Raw genomic sequence first — 15,645 nt, 5'->3', positions numbered from 1 at the left:
AAATGTTTTATCTTTTGATATATGATTCCTGTCCCATAACCTACAATTAAGTCTCGTTCTTGTTGCCTCAGGCTGTGTTTTAGAAGTGTATAATATCATACCTATGGTACCTAAAAATAAAAAAAACAAACACACCCTTGGAAACTGGACTTCGCGCTGCATTGTGGGACATGTAGGAAGTAGTGGAGTATGGAAACCAGACCCCTTTGATGTGACCCAGACAGGTCGAGCAACAACCACCAGCTCACACTGGTTACTGGTTTTAATGGCATGCGACACGAGTGGTATAATTAACTTCCTTGCGACGTGGACGGAGACGAACCAGAGCAACAATGGCCGGCGGTGAGTTTTACCAATCAGTGTTAGCTAGCCGGCTAATACTAGCAGTCGGAGCGACGAGGAACACGCTAGCTGGAGGAAACAGGGAAATGGAGCAAAATATAAATATGTTCTTATCTCAACATGTTAATAAGATTTTGATTGTACTCTTCCACATCATTGTGCCCGTGTAACGGTCACGTTTTAACATAAAAGCATGAGCTGACTTAACATTAAGTTAATTGTCGCTACTGGCCATTAACTGACAGCTTCTTCCCTTCAGAGAACGTGAGTGTGGTCTTCAAGCTGTACTGCCTGACGGTGATGACATTGGTGGCAGCCACATACACGGTGGCCCTGCGGTATACACGGACCATCCCTTCAGGAGACCTGTACTTCTCCACCACCGCAGTCTGTGTCACTGAGGTTATCAAGCTCATACTCAGCATGGGCATGCTGGCAAAGTGAGTGTTACTAGATGCTGTGATAGACAGTAGGAATCAAGGGCTTTAGAATGCCTGTTTTTGTTGGAATATTAGTAGTTTCAAGTCTCAGTGATTGGCTGAAACCTGCAGCTTCAAGTTAGAGACTTGCAGACTGAGACAGTGGGGAAGTTGTTTAAGTCTGTTGCCTAAAGTGATGCCTGTCAGGCAAGAGTCTTGTGATTTTGTTACAGCTTTGTCTCAGAAAGACCTCTTCTAGTTTAAGTTTAAAGACCTTCATGTTATTTAATTGCATCCACAATGTCACAGTGTTGCAGTGTATGGTTGAAATAATGCCTCAGAAGGTGTAAAACAGTTCCAACACTGCCTTTAAACCAGCAGTCGGCTTTAGTCCTCAGCAACTGTGGCACACCTGGCAGAAGTGTTTGCATTGACTTTCAAGGCTCATTCCCTTCTATTGTGGCATGTAAGCTGACAGCTGTAAACCCTGTTGATCCCTGAGGTGTCACTCGTGAATTTCACATCATTGTTTGATGTTTGGTTAATTTTTTTTAACTTCTACAGGTTTACAACTTCACTTGTTTGCCCTTCAAATTTATTAAGTCTATTTGAAGTTCTTTAAATTTCTGCTGAAAAGGGAGAAAATAGAGTGTGGCAGCAATTAAGTATTTTTGTTGGCAAACCCAGAAATGACAATTGTCATGGGTTTCGTTGACCAAACGTCAAGGGATTTTTTTTTATTATTATTTTTGATAAAAATAAACTGGTGAGCAAAAGTTTGTGAGACTTATGTCTTATCAATAAATGAACATCAGTTTTATGATTCATGAGGCGTCAAGTGTATTTTTTTGCATGGCGATGTGAAACGTGCATGACGACCGTGCCTCCTTTTAGCCACTTGTGAGCGACTGATGTCTTTAAGATGCTTTCATAGCTATGAAATTTGTGAATGTGGAAATTACTGACATATTGTACACAACTTTTGGCCTGTTGTTTACATGGAAAAATACAGAGTTGAAAAAGAATTTCCTTGGAGTGGAAGGCTGTAAGAGACGTGATTTGCTGAATGTAATTACTTGTTTTTCACCAGTCTGTTTTTGTATCTCCCAGAGAAACTGGAAGCCCCAACAGGCTGAAGAATGCCATTAAGGAACATATATTCTGCAGCCCCAAAGAATTGCTGAAGCTGAGTGTGCCGTCGGTAGTGTACGCAATTCAGAACAACATGGCCTTTCTGGCTTTGAGCAACCTTGATGCGGCCGTGTATCAGGTATGACGTGGTCAAACACACGTGTTTTTTTTTTTACGAATTGTTGAGGTGATATGTGACCTCTGGTGTCGGAACCACGAATTGCACCAGTAAGAATGCGTCGAGTTACAAGAATGGTACCTATGGCTATGTTTACAATGACAGCAATAATTCAGCTGTTGACCTTATTCTAAATAAGACAATAATTCTATATATTTCTTTTCATTTAGATAATTCAGAGAGAAATCCAACTAATGACTGATGAGGCCCACCTACATGAAATCCTAACGTTATATGACAGAGTTTCATTCCAGAAGTTGGCCTGAAACTAAATCTGTTATGCTGCTATTTTGAGTGTTTTCTTGCTTATAATACAAAGCACTCTGCTTTAAGCCGAGTTTGAGACTGGATCACACATCGTAAAGCAGTTTGATGTGTGCGTCGCAAAATTCTGCAACGGGAGTTGATCGTATAATTGAGTTGTAAATCTACAACACGCCTCAATAAAACGACAAAGATTGGAATAGTCTGTGTTTTTATCTGATTCTTGTTTACTCAGGCTATTGCCTAAATTGGATGAATGTCAAAATGACACAAACAGTTTCAGTAATCTGGAAATGACGGTCACAGCTTCAAATAACTACAACACTAGTACTACGCCGTTGTGGTCATTGGGAAATTGGAATAAAGCAGAGACTAACATTTTGAAATAACAGTTGCTGATTTACAGTGTTAAAAACCAGCAGCACTTACTTTAGTCCCCTTGTGTCTTTGGTCCATCGGGTTACTGCAAATGCAACTGGAGCTGAGTAAATATTGGAGAAAGTGTCGCTTGGCTGTTATCCTAAAAACATACAGCAGCACAATAAAGGCCTTTTCAGTGAATGTCAGTCACTGCGCATTTCAGGATATTTCTTCTCTCCGCTGTAAATTATAGGCCGTTTTCATTTCAGCCCGCCCCCCCCCCCCAATTAACCAGCGACTTTGAAGATTACGTATATTTCTATTAATTGTTTTTTAGTCGGACCTGCGGCCTAGATTTACTTCATTTATAAATGCAGAAAAACCTGCGACACACAGGACCCGTCAGTGTGTTTTGTCAGTGGTTTTTCAAAATATTCAACACAGGAGCTTCACGTAAAAGACTTTTTGGTGCTCAGTGAGATTTAATGTTGACCTCTAGCTGTCTCAGTACCTGGCCAAAGAGGTTGTGTTTTTCGTGGTATTTGTCAGCAGGATTACATAAAACTATGAAGCTGATTTTAGGGTTTTATTGGAAAAATAACGTAGTCAGCCTTGTAAGTTTAAAGCACCTGTTATTCAGTAATGACCCATGTGTCTCTGTGCAGGTGACATACCAGCTGAAAATCCCATGCACAGCCCTGTGCACAGTCTTAATGCTGAACCGCTCTCTAAGCCGGCTACAGTGGTTCTCCGTCTTCATGCTGTGTGGCGGCGTCACACTGGTACAGTGGAAGCCTGCAGAGGCCACAAAGGTTCAGGTAGGTCAGACAAGTTCATAATCTTGTCACAATTTTATCCTGACACTTTGAGTATTAACTACATGGTGGGACGTACACTAGCAAGCTTCAAGCTACTGTCTTTTTTTTTCCCCCCCAGATTGAGCAAAACCCTTTCGTGGGGTTTATTGCCATCGCTATTGCTGTCCTCTGCTCTGGATTTGCAGGTAAAATTGTCATAGTAGGAACTGGAAGGACTTCTAATACAGAGTGCCCTCCCAACGTGTAAAACAAACACCTCCGGTCACTGTTGACATATTCACTGCCTGTAGTCAAAGATTGTGCCCTCGATCATGCTTTTCTTCCTTTTGCTGTCCGTTGTGGTTTCACCTGACTCCTTTGTGTCTATTCACTGGTGAAGGTGTGTACTTTGAGAAGGTGCTGAAGAGCTCAGACACGTCTCTGTGGGTGAGGAACATCCAGATGTACCTCTCCGGGATTGTGGTCACCCTTATCGGTGTTGTCATGACTGATGGCGAGAACGTCCTGGAGAAAGGCTTCTTCTTTGGTTACACACCCTGGGTGTGTTTTGTCGTGTGTAAGTAAACCTAAACCAGAAGAGTTTTTCTATTTAATTTCTGATTTTGGCTAACGTTGCTTTCCGTTCTTGCTGCAAGTCCTGGCCAGTGTGGGGGGTTTGTACACATCGGTGGTGGTCAAGTACACGGATAACATCATGAAGGGCTTCTCTGCTGCAGCCGCCATTGTTCTCTCAACTGTGGCGTCCGTCATCCTGTTTGGATTACAAATCAGTAAGTCAGTCTCATCACCTCAGGTCCAACATTTGATAAGGGTTAATTTTATAGGTTCAAAATGTGTGTGATTTCCTTAGAAGAAACCAAAATGTAACATTAAATTCTTGGGAATGTTCCAGTGAAGACCTGCATCATTTGGTACTGTGGTTATCACAAGACATTCTTAACTGGTCCATTTGAAATTATAATTTCTGGTGAAGCACATTTATCAGTCAGAAAATAGCAAAATATAATTCACCTAAAGGTTATTTAAAAAAAAAAAATCACACATCTCTTTCAGATCGGTGTCTTTATCTTACTGTAAAGGCAAGAATTCTCCGTATGAATGTCTGACAAAGGTTTAAAGTCAAAAATTCTCAGGAGGGATGAATAACATCACACAAACCATGTCCCCAGGCACTGCACTAGCCACTAGAGTTGGTCAATAAAAAATTCTCTAGATGCCAATTAAAGTTGTAGATTTTCTTATTCCTCCCTTCTTTCCTTTTCATGCAGCAATTACATTTGCCTCCGGAGCCATCCTAGTGTGTGTGTCCATCTATATCTACGGACTTCCAAAGCAGGACACATCCAAACTGAGCCGGCAAGATCCAGACAAAGAGGCCAAACAGAAACTGATCACTGTGTGAGACAAACCTGGAGGACCATATGTGTGCGTGCGTGCGTGCCAGTCACTCCTCCACTCCCCTGGATTGGGGAGAATTTTAGAACCACAATATTTTTTTGAATGAACTCTTAGTTTATCAGTTTTACATTCAGTTCATTGCACAGGTGATGACCTTTGCTCTTCTGAATGTACATGGACCCCTGACAGGACGTCTTAAATCTACATGATTTGAAGAAATGTTTTTTTTTGTTTGTTTTTTTTTTAGAATGATTTGGACAGTCGCTCAGTTGATTTTTCTGCTCGTCGTATTTAAACTGGCCACATCAGCAAGATGCTTTGTAAGTTGTCTTGAACGTCATGTGCAGCCTACCTGGGCTGTAAGACGCGGATGCCTCCATCAATGCTTTTCAAATGGACTGCTACGCGATGCGATACAGGTGCACAGAAGATGCAAAACCTTCAAAGATAATTTGGGTTTCAGAATGTTAAAGAAACCATCAAAAACATCACGGTAGAAAATGTTTCTAGGTAATAAAAACGCCAGTCTCCACAGGTTTTTAAGCACTGATTCATTTGATCTGTTATTAAGTTATTTGCGTTTGTGTTTTTTGGGAGCAACGACTTAGAAGCAGCTGATTGTCAGGAACAAGAACTTCAGTCCTAACAGTGTTCGACTTGTGACTTTGGAGGGATGTTTCTGCACTGGAGTTCTTATTGAACAGGAATAAAATCTGACAAGTATACAGTTTCCCTCAGTTACTTAAAGCTGTTACTCTACAGCCACCTTTTTAAGCCAGTGCTAATATTGGTACGGGACAGAAGTTACATGGAGAGTGTTCCATATCAGAACTTCATTTTTCTTCCTCCATCAGGTTTAACTTTGCATCTCATCAGTGATTCTGAATGTGGACAACTCAAAATATTCATAATTGAAAGGACAACTGTGTGTATGGAAGCATATTTGAAATCATAAACTCGTGTCTTGTATCCTCTGTCATTTTGTTTTCGATCATTTTATTAAAATTGTATGGAAATGTGTTAATTTACAAAATAGTTGGCCATGTCATCTTTTCTAGCATTGCACGGCACTGTGGTTTAACGTGAACAAAAGATCGAAAGGAGAAAGACTTAACAGATGAATCGACCTGATGAAATGTCCGAGGTTGAAACATTGTGAGGAAACTGGGAGCAAGTTTGACGAGTCGCAACAATAAAAGTTTACATCTCAACAGTGAACACAAATCAAGTGACCGAAGAGGAACTTGACAGTGACACACCCCGCGTCACAGTCTGTGCCGCTGAAATGACAGAAATGCGTCTGTGGGTCAGAGTTGAGATTTCTTTATTTACAACTTTTTTTAAATTAACGGTATAAATGATGTGCAGCTGTGATACAAAACTTTTCACATCTTCTCAACCGGTGTCATGCCGAGGATCCTCATCCCGTTGGCCAAAACCGAATGGGCTCCACTGAACAGTCGTAACCTTGCCTGTGTAAATTTAGAACAAAACAAACAAAACCCTACAGTTACAGTTTCTCTTATTTGTTATATTAACAGTTCAGACTGGTTTTCCATTCAAACACTGAAGTAGTGCAGTTGCTATTGCAAAGCTAAAGCTATTCATCACTGATGTGTTGAAAGATGGTAATTAGTGGTTACGAGCCGTAGCCGTTTTCACGTTGTCAGTCACAGTAAAATGTGGTACTGGAGAGACCGCCGCTGCTGCAGAACTATCACAGAGGTGGTTTTAAGGAGTTTGTACGATCATGAAACTTTCCACGCATCTACTTGACATCATAATAATGTTTGAAGACTATTTGTGAGTAGTTTGGACAACTTGTATACTGCACAGGGATGACAACTGAGTAGTCCTCGGTCTGAACGTCAGCACAGTGGCTGGCGTGATCCCATCTGTTCCGATTCAATTTGTAAGGCAAAAAAAAAAAAAGAAGATTTCATCTTCTCAATTGAAAGTCTTGGCTTCTTTTCTGTGACATTTGACAGTAAACTTGAGGTTCATGTTTCCAAAGTGCAAGCCAGTGGGTGAAGAACACTGACAGTATTGTGTATATTTATGGTATTGTGCTTGTAACAGCTGTGGGGCGGAGGCATCATTTTATCAGGTTTTCCGTACATCCCACTCTCATTAAAGAGATTTTACTGGAACACTTGGAGGGAATTACTTCATGATTGGCACAAATGTCAACTGGGACTCAAGCATGAACTGAAAAAAGATTTGGGGGTTAAAGGTCATAGACATGTCACATTAACGTGATCTCATGTATATCTTCAGGGAACTTCTTTGAATTAGGCAAAAGCATGTCACGTGATTGTTACATCTCATCAGTGGATGTCAGGAGCAAGGAGTTACAAATAGCCATCAGGCTTTTTTTCCTGTGTGAAATAATAAATGGAATTCTAAAAAAGTCCATTTGTGTGGAAGAACAAATTTGTGTTTAAGAACTTTTCATGAATGAGGCCTGATTTTTGTTTTCCTTCTACCTGTGCGACGTCCTGCGGGCTCCCTTTCACCTGCAGCTTTTTGTGTGCTGTGCCGATCAGTTGGCTGGAAGATTTATGAAGAAAGAAAGAGAACACAGGCACACCTGAGTACACAGTCGAATTAGATCAACAACAACTTGCTGTATAGCAGCAGCTCCCAGTACACTGACAAACATCCTGTTCCTTACCACAGCTTCAATAAAAACCTGAGGAGATGCTTAGGTTGCAGATCCTGGGCCGCCTGGTACAACACCTCATCATAGCTGAGGAGAGACCAACAAAGAAGACTGTTGACACAGTGCCTCCATGGAATGCGTGAGTATGTCTTTAATCTCATAAATGACAATAGCCAGAGGGGCGTGTTAGGTTACCTAAGGAGGTGCTGAAGAACAGGGATGCTAGTCTGCTCAAGTAGTAGTGATGGATCGAATGTGTCTGCCTCCACACCTTCATTGGTCTTGATTAAACTGCAGGAAGAGTTCAGACGGGGATGATGATAAAACAATCAACTCTCCCAAGTGGTGCGGTTTCACCTTTTCTGCTACTTTGTACATCTGTTCCACAATATCTGAAGACAACAGACATTTTCACTGACAGCAGTATTTCTAGTTTTCTGGGCAATACATGCAAGATACATGTACGTGTCACACATCCTCCTGGTTACAGCTTCTCTACATGGAGGAGATCACAAGTTCCTCATTATAAACTGGTGGTGACGGCAGAAAAAGCATTTTCTGGAGTGAAGAGTGATATTTTCCCACTCTTTTGTCACTTTTATAGTCTCAGCACAACGGTCATTTTCACCACACTGACACACCGTTGCAGCACCTTAATGAACGTCTGTCAAGCTGCTGAGCACCGACCTGCAGAGTCGAGCGTGTGTGTACTGGAGGAAGACGCCGGTGTCTCCCTGAGCCTGCAGCACTTGGTCCCAGTCAAACTTGTAGTCGGACAGCAGCTGACCTTTGAAGTCCTGCAGCAGTATATGACACGAGTAAAGCAGCGTAATAAAGTTTCAATCACCCTCCTTAATGTGCGGATAAGAAAGTCTGAAGAAAACCAAGGAAATAAACGTGACCATGAGACTTGAGAGTATAGTCTAACAGGAATCACTCACCTGGGCTATTAATGCGCTGATTCCTACTTTCTGCGCCGTGTCCTCAGGGTTGTCCATGTCCTTTGTTGCTATGAGGTATAATTTAGAAGGAAATCACTGCTGTTACAGTTCAGAAATACTGACCACCTTGCTGAACATGTATTTTTGCAAGGATGAGAATGTTTTCAGCATTCACACCTTTGCTGTCTACATTTAAGGAATCTTGTTGGCCATTATCCTGATTCATGGAATTTATAATGTGTCTCATTGAATGTTTGTGACTCAGTTCTACTTGACACTAAAATACAACATGTATTACATTGTTTTCTTTACAGTGTGATGCATTTACGGTTATTATGTAAGTATTCAATATACATAGAGGTTTTATTCTAACAGGATGTGATAATTCTACTGCCAAATATACTTGTCCTTCAACAGAAGATGAGGAGCATGCAAATGGAGCAGTATTAATTTTGTCTCTTTGTATTATTATTTTTTATATTATTCAGAGACCAACATGCAAGTTCATGGCAAGATTCAGGAAATGTGCCAATTTGTTCTCACACAACACAGGACTTTTTTTGGCCATTATTTCAGTCTTAGAACAAATATCCATGCAAGAACATTTCACGAATCCTTAAAACTGCTTAGATTTGGTGTGTATCATGGATTCGACACGTAGCTATTTTAACAAATGTTGCACTTAAGTCACAGCACTATCTTCCTGCTGGGACATGCAATTAATGCAGCCCCCCCCAAGCACTACATTACTACCACAACATTCAAATGTTGGTACTAGAACAGTCAGATGGATTGTGGGCCCTAGATTATGAGTGACAGGCTTTACTTTCAGATTGGTTCATATTATGCAGCATCCTGGCCCGGGCCTCGTCCAGCACGTCTTCCAGAAACACCACGTCGCCCTGCCGCGTCTTCATGCCCCGCACAAGGCCGAAGGCCACGTGTTGACACCTGCAACCAACACACATTAGACCAGAGGGATCCTTCGAGAGCAGATGGACTAGAAAACAACGCGTTTAGACTGTTTTAGAGGGAGCTTGATTGCATTTATTTGAATTTTATGAATATTTCAATTCCAATAAACTCATTTGATTGGAAATGTATTCTTTGCTGCAATGCAATTAATGCACATTTACAAGTGAGTTTTTTTTTTTAAATGGACCATCAAACAGCTTGATATGCAGTGTTGTGTTCAGGGAGCTTTTTCTGCTACCTGTCTGCCCACGAATGTCCCATCGCCTGCAGGATCTGGAACAGCTGGTGGAAGTGATTGGCTTGACTTTTGTCAGTCTTCAAAGAAAAATAATTGAATAACAAATGTTTCAACAAATAAATAGAACACAATGATAAAGGTGAGATGATAGAGGGCTTAATAACCTACTTCCTGGTACAGGGGATTAATAGATGATCACTGCCATCTGATTTTCTGTGTTTTGTTGTTTACTGATTGTTCTCACACAAGAGCAGAGCAAACAAACTAGAAGTTCCCGTTCAAATCACTTCAGACTGAGTAAACGCACATTCACACACACTTGTGAAGAACAAAATGAAACCATGCTCACAGGGTAAACAAAGTGTTATCTCACCACATAAATCATCTCATCAAAATGGTACTTTTCTCTGCGGTCAATGGCTGCAGCCAGATCTCTGAAATCAGGAAAATTGAGATCATATTGTCATGTCAGTTTCCAAAAGTCTTAAGTGTTGTTCTTTTTTTTGTAATTCTTCAGAGTACGGTTTGGGGAAAAGTGCATTAAACAAGACACTGTTGACCATTTGAGGCTTACACTGTAATGAATCCTTTATTCTGGTCATCATCTTTACTGCTTTTCTCCTTGATAGGCTTGTAAAGGCTACATCAAGTCCCAGCTGAGATTGGTTTAGAGGTGGGTTACACCCCTGAAAAGGTCATCAGTCAATCACAGCACTGACACACAAGAGTCCGACAACCATCTTCACTGATGCCTCTGAGCCAGGGGACACGTGTTAAACTCAGTGGCCTGCTGCGGTCTGCAGGAAACTGACTTTCCTTTGGCTGCACTGGCTTCTATATCTCGTACTGATGTTGACTCGTCGTTCTTGCAGACACTCACCTGGTGATGTAGAGCGTTGTGCCGTCACTGCGGAGCACCGTACAGACGCTGCTCATGTCTCCAGCTGGAGAGAGATCCACAACACCAAGCCCCCTCCTGCAAATACAACTTCTATGAAATCCACGTAGGCTCAAACTTGTTTCTGCACACCCTTAAAAAGTGTTCAGTTTAGCACCCCTATTAAATTGCTAAACATCACACATTCATATAATTGTTCTTTTTTTTGCTTTATTCTTTTACAACGACAACTTCAGCCCTGATCAGAATTAATTACATACAGTTTTCTTTACCTGATTCCCCCGTTTCTTTACATGAAAATAAAAACCGAAAAACTTCATTTTTTTTCTTCTGTATTCTCGAGACTGGTTTCTCTGGATTACAACAGGCTCGGATACGTCAATGATTAGCAATGACACTGATTTGGATGCACTTCTATTTTTTGTGTAATGACCAATGATTATCAAGCATTACATTAAAGCCACCTCTGGACAAAAATGTCCCCTTCATTAAACTGCTAAAAAATACATCATGCATTAATATAACTGTCCACTACCTTTCTTCTTCTTTCTCAGCCAACTTTGACATGGATCATTACCAACAAATGTTTGTTCATTTCCAAAAACCCTTGAAAAACTGGTTTCTTTACTTATAAGTTCAGACCTCATTGAGGGTCAATGGAACAAAAATGTCCAAAATGTCACCTCAACATAATATTTTTTAATGCAAATTTACCTTCTTATTTCAGGAGTTGGGATCACAACATGACAACTAACTATCTATACACATCTCCATGCATATCTGCCAAATTTCAAATCATACACAGATAACAAAGCCAAAAAAACACTAGGGGCACGTGAGGTTCAGTTTTCATGAATAGGAATAATTACTTAATAAGACGTCCACATTCAGATTTTTACATATGTGAACATATTGTAGACATGGTGATACGTGCACAAACAACTTCCTAAACAACTCTTTTTTGTTTGTTCCATGATTTTTACACATATTCCCCAGTTATTATTGGTATATCTTTTATGAAAAAAAAAAACCCAACTGATTACGATTAGACCAGATGTCAAAAGTGATAAGCCCATTTACAAAAATAGATCAAATTGCTGAATGTCGGCCTTTATTATTTATTTCTGTCCATTTAACCATCGCCTCAGTTTGCACTCAGGGAAAGCCAGGAGTGGAGCCGGATGGGTGTCCAGGGTAGCATTGGCTACCCTCAACATCTCATTGGCCTCCCTGGAAGCCCGCCACATTTTTATTGCTAATTCAAGTTTATCTGAATATATCCGCGTCTCACTCAAATCCACGAGCCCCAGCGAAGCCAGACTGGGTGGGTTTCCACTCATTTTGGTCGCATTTGTCAAAAGAGAAAAGAATTTTTTTTAAAAAAGCATTGGGCATTTACATACATTTGGGTTTTAAGTCACATATCGACCTCATTGTTCATTAATTGACTGAGCCGACAACCCCTCCAATCCCGGGAGTCCCCTGAGGTATTCTGAACCAAAGTCTAAATGGAAAGGCCTTTCATAATAAATCAATACATCATAAATGTTCATTTAGTTACTTTGTATAATGTTTGTTAGAAGATGCAGGAAGACATTAAAACACATCAGTCTCAATATTAGATGGACAACTATCCCATGGGTCAGATTCTCGATCCGCTCTCTTCACAAATGTGTTTTGCGGCACTTACTGATCAACACTGTCACATACAGTCACGTACTCAGTAGTTTTCAACAGGCCTTGGCTCTGCAGCTGCTGCACCACCTCCTGGGCTTGATCTTGGTGAAAGGACTCCCCGGAGTAAATATCAAAGTGGACCCCCAACCGCTGACAATTAAACACATGAAACAAAGTCATCTAGTTACATAAATATTGTCTCCCTTACTTTTCAAACAGTGGAATTTATCAGTCCAGCTGCTCCTACCTTGTAAATGTCCTGATATTCACTCAGACTGATCTCCCGGAACTGTTGCCATAACGACACAGCCTGGTTCTCCTTCTGCTCAAGCTGCCTAAAGAAGTCTCTGGCCGCGAGTTGTACAGCTTCATTCTGTTCTGCTTCCTTGTTCACCAGAACATAAACCTGTGAATAGATTAAATATACTTTGGAGTTACATATTTCCAGGTTGACAGACAAAAAACAGCAGGAGAATCGCTCAGACCTGTGGGAGTATTATTATTATTCTATTCATATAATTTCCTCTACTCTCCAAACTTGCCTCGAACAAATGCTGTAAAGGATTTTGTTTCAATTTCGTCTGACATCCAAACTGATTGAAACCTGCACCCAGCAAACCTGAAACAGAACATAAAACAACTCAGGGTTTTAGTAAACCAAGAGGTCTTTTGAGTAGTGAACAAAGGGCTGTATTTCGATGATTCACTCACCAAACTGCATGCCCCAGTCTCCGAGGTAGTTCATACGGATGACTTTGTTCCCTAAAGACTCCTTTAGATTAGCAATGAAATTTCCTGCAGGTGTTAACAGAGATTAAGATGAAATTTATACGCTCTCGTTTGAACTACCACTTAAACTACTAAACTATACTTGCTCACCGATTATTGTAGATCGCAAGTGTCCAGCGTGGAACTTTTTGGCAATATTTGGAGAGCTAAAATATAGAAGTACATTTATTCCATAAATTGTTAATCTAGAATAATAATGAACATACAGCTTGTCAAACATACCTGTATTCTACTAATGTTGTTCCTCTCTTAAGAGTTTTGAAAAGGTCACTACTCAGCCCAAATTTGTCATCTTCCCCCTTCCCAAATGGCTCCAGTACTTTCTAGAGAGGATTGAGTGAAGATTTTAGTACGAGTAGAAGATGTCAAGACTGTTTTCGTCACTGTGGCAGAGAATACAAACAAACCTGGGCTAGAAGAGTTCGATTAACTCTGAAGAAGACCTTTCCACGTCGAGCAGATATACCCTCCACCACACTGTCCTGTTTCAGCTGAAAATATAACTTGAATCAAACTTTACAAGGTCCGTTTCTTACTACATTAAAACACCAGCAAAGCATGTTGAAAATTAGGTGTGAATAAAGTAAATTTTTTGCTTCAAAGTGCATCTTAAGGGACACAATTGTATATTAGACAGGGTAATGTATGTGAGAGAATAGGGAATTGCTCTCTGTGTTGAAAAACAAAAGTGCTTTACATTGTGTACAAGGGCACTGACATATAGAAAAGTAAGACACACACATCCCAGGCTGTTGCCACACTTACAGAAAATGAAACGTGAATGCAAAGCTGGGAGCTGCACAAATAAACTGACAGAAGTGGAAAGTGGATCAGACACCTCAGTCGAACATGACAGAAAATGAGGGCTTTTAGAGTGTGTGAGTGTATCTACCTAAAATTAATAACAAGCTATTTGATTTGATACAAAATAAACATGTATCAACAGAACAGATTTTGTTCAGACAATGTTAGGCGAACCACATCCACTCTAACATGCAAGTTTTTGGGAAACAAATTTTTTTATATTTCAAAATCTTTCCCAGGTCTGGGAATTGTCATTTTCCCTTTTTTTACCATTTATAAATGTGTGACCCGCAGAAATACATTGTGACAAACCAGAGTGAGAAAACTCAACAAATACCTGACAACTTTGTTAAAATTTGGGGGGATTCTTTTTTCAAATACTGCCACATTAACAAGTTTTTGATGACCTGATGAACCTCCTATTTGTATGTTGGAAACGCAGATTGGAAACTGGAGTGAATTTTTTTTAATCTAAATTATCTAGGCTGATGCTAACTCCGACGGACATAAACAAGATTTTTTTTAAATAAATTAATGAAAATAAATTTTAAAAAAGTAGTGCCATTTATAAAGGAGCTAATAGTTGCCCCACAAAAAAAGAGGTGTCAGAATAAATAAAGTTAAGAATCAAATGCAAAAGTGGATGGAGGTTATGTGATTTTGCTTCGAGGTGAAGTCTTCCTAACACTCTGTCCACAAGTTAGATCCGTTGGGGTTTATGCACCCCCAGTGATAATACCTGAGTAGCCAAGTCTTCCGTCTGCTGCTGAACGTCGCCACTGGAGGGTAAAATCCCATTTTCACGTAGAATACCGACTGACAGTTTGAATTCAGCATCCTGCCTGAGGAGCACAAGTTCAACGAGCTTACAGCTCTGGAAAACCATTCAGGACCAACAACCAATAACAAAAATGACATCAACACACTTAACTGTTGCCTCTTTAAAACGGAGACAGCTGACAGAGCTGGTGAGAAGACATCCTCAGCCTGCTGCAGCGTCCTGCTCAGCTAACAAAGTGAAACACGACATTGAAACAAATGAGTGTCACATAACCACGCCTGAATACACCAGGAGCTCCGTTTATCACTGAAGCCGACATGCTGCCTTCAATACTGACTTGCTTAGGTCAACTCATGCTATACAGTTAGCATCGGCAATGTTGTCTGTTCTATCCCTTCCAGCTCCATTACCTTTGCTGCTATTATTCTTCTAAAGAAACAAGCCATGTTTCCTAAACATGCAAACACATTCTACTGATAAAAATGTAACTAAAACTTGACTTTTTAAATTTTTCATCCGAACAGCGTTCACATTGGTAGTACATTTCCTCCTTGAGCTAACTGATGCGTCTCGTACGCTCCACTTGTCCAATCACGGGTTACGCTTTTATTACGTCATCAAATAGAAAAGGTTGGTTCGAATTTCTTCACTTTCACTCCCGCCAGGACACGGCGAATCACAAGAAAATGGACTCAAGGCTCGACTATCAAAGATGAACTGGAAAGTGTGAATCATCAGTTTGATTTCAGTTAGAATATACATTTTTCAGCCAGATTTTAAAAAATAGATGCCTGTTGTCCAAAATGTAATGTTTTCAATAGATTTAGGTAAATTTTCTTTTTACCAGACCTGGTATTGATGCCAGAAATACTTGGTAATTGGCTTAGTCTTCTGTAAGAGAAGGAATAAATGGAAATGTTTCAAAATATCCTAATATCAATGCATTTGAGTTATGAGTGATGTGCCGTGT

At 40.3% G+C, this 15,645-nt stretch overlaps 2 protein-coding genes across 5 annotated transcripts; one reads left to right on the top strand and one right to left on the bottom strand.

Annotated features, from left to right (window-relative positions):
- Window positions 1-148: 148 nt before the first annotated feature.
- On the top strand, window positions 149-7,197 carry slc35a1 (solute carrier family 35 member A1). Its single transcript, XM_086189561.1, has 8 exons — window positions 149-342; window positions 602-782; window positions 1,872-2,031; window positions 3,360-3,512; window positions 3,631-3,697; window positions 3,892-4,068; window positions 4,148-4,282; window positions 4,781-7,197. Exons 1-8 carry the CDS (start codon window positions 333-335, stop codon window positions 4,912-4,914), a joined length of 1,017 nt encoding a protein of 338 aa, XP_086045687.1. The 5' UTR covers window positions 149-332; the 3' UTR covers window positions 4,915-7,197.
- Window positions 6,075-15,245, bottom strand: rars2 (arginyl-tRNA synthetase 2, mitochondrial). 4 transcript variants are annotated; one of them, XM_086189556.1, is made up of 20 exons: window positions 15,086-15,245; window positions 14,826-14,902; window positions 14,634-14,736; window positions 13,498-13,581; window positions 13,313-13,413; window positions 13,181-13,236; window positions 13,013-13,096; window positions 12,787-12,920; window positions 12,549-12,707; window positions 12,315-12,451; window positions 10,607-10,702; window positions 10,100-10,160; window positions 9,727-9,803; window positions 9,340-9,464; window positions 8,514-8,581; window positions 8,260-8,369; window positions 7,768-7,863; window positions 7,585-7,659; window positions 7,397-7,460; window positions 6,075-6,382 (listed from the first exon to the last, which is right to left on the bottom strand). In XM_086189556.1, the coding sequence occupies exons 1-20, from the start codon at window positions 15,119-15,121 to the stop codon at window positions 6,296-6,298; spliced, it is 1,830 nt and encodes a 609-aa protein (XP_086045682.1). In that variant the 5' UTR covers window positions 15,122-15,245; the 3' UTR covers window positions 6,075-6,295. The 4 variants fall into 4 exon arrangements, with proteins under 4 accessions (XP_086045682.1, XP_086045683.1, XP_086045684.1 ...); XM_086189557.1 differs by having other exon boundaries at window positions 6,079-6,382; window positions 12,345-12,451; XM_086189558.1 differs by having other exon boundaries at window positions 6,079-6,382; window positions 12,844-12,920.
- Between the last annotated feature and the right edge of the window lie 400 nt (window positions 15,246-15,645).

The sequence above is a fragment of the Aulostomus chinensis genome, chromosome 20, assembly GCF_037954235.1.
Source record: "Aulostomus chinensis isolate RoL2024-O1b breed Wild chromosome 20, RoL_Achi_v1.0, whole genome shotgun sequence".
Classification (NCBI taxonomy): Eukaryota; Metazoa; Chordata; class Actinopteri; order Syngnathiformes; family Aulostomidae; genus Aulostomus; species Aulostomus chinensis.
Note: the sequence above shows the minus strand (reverse complement) of the source record. Positions and strands in the feature narration are given on the sequence as shown.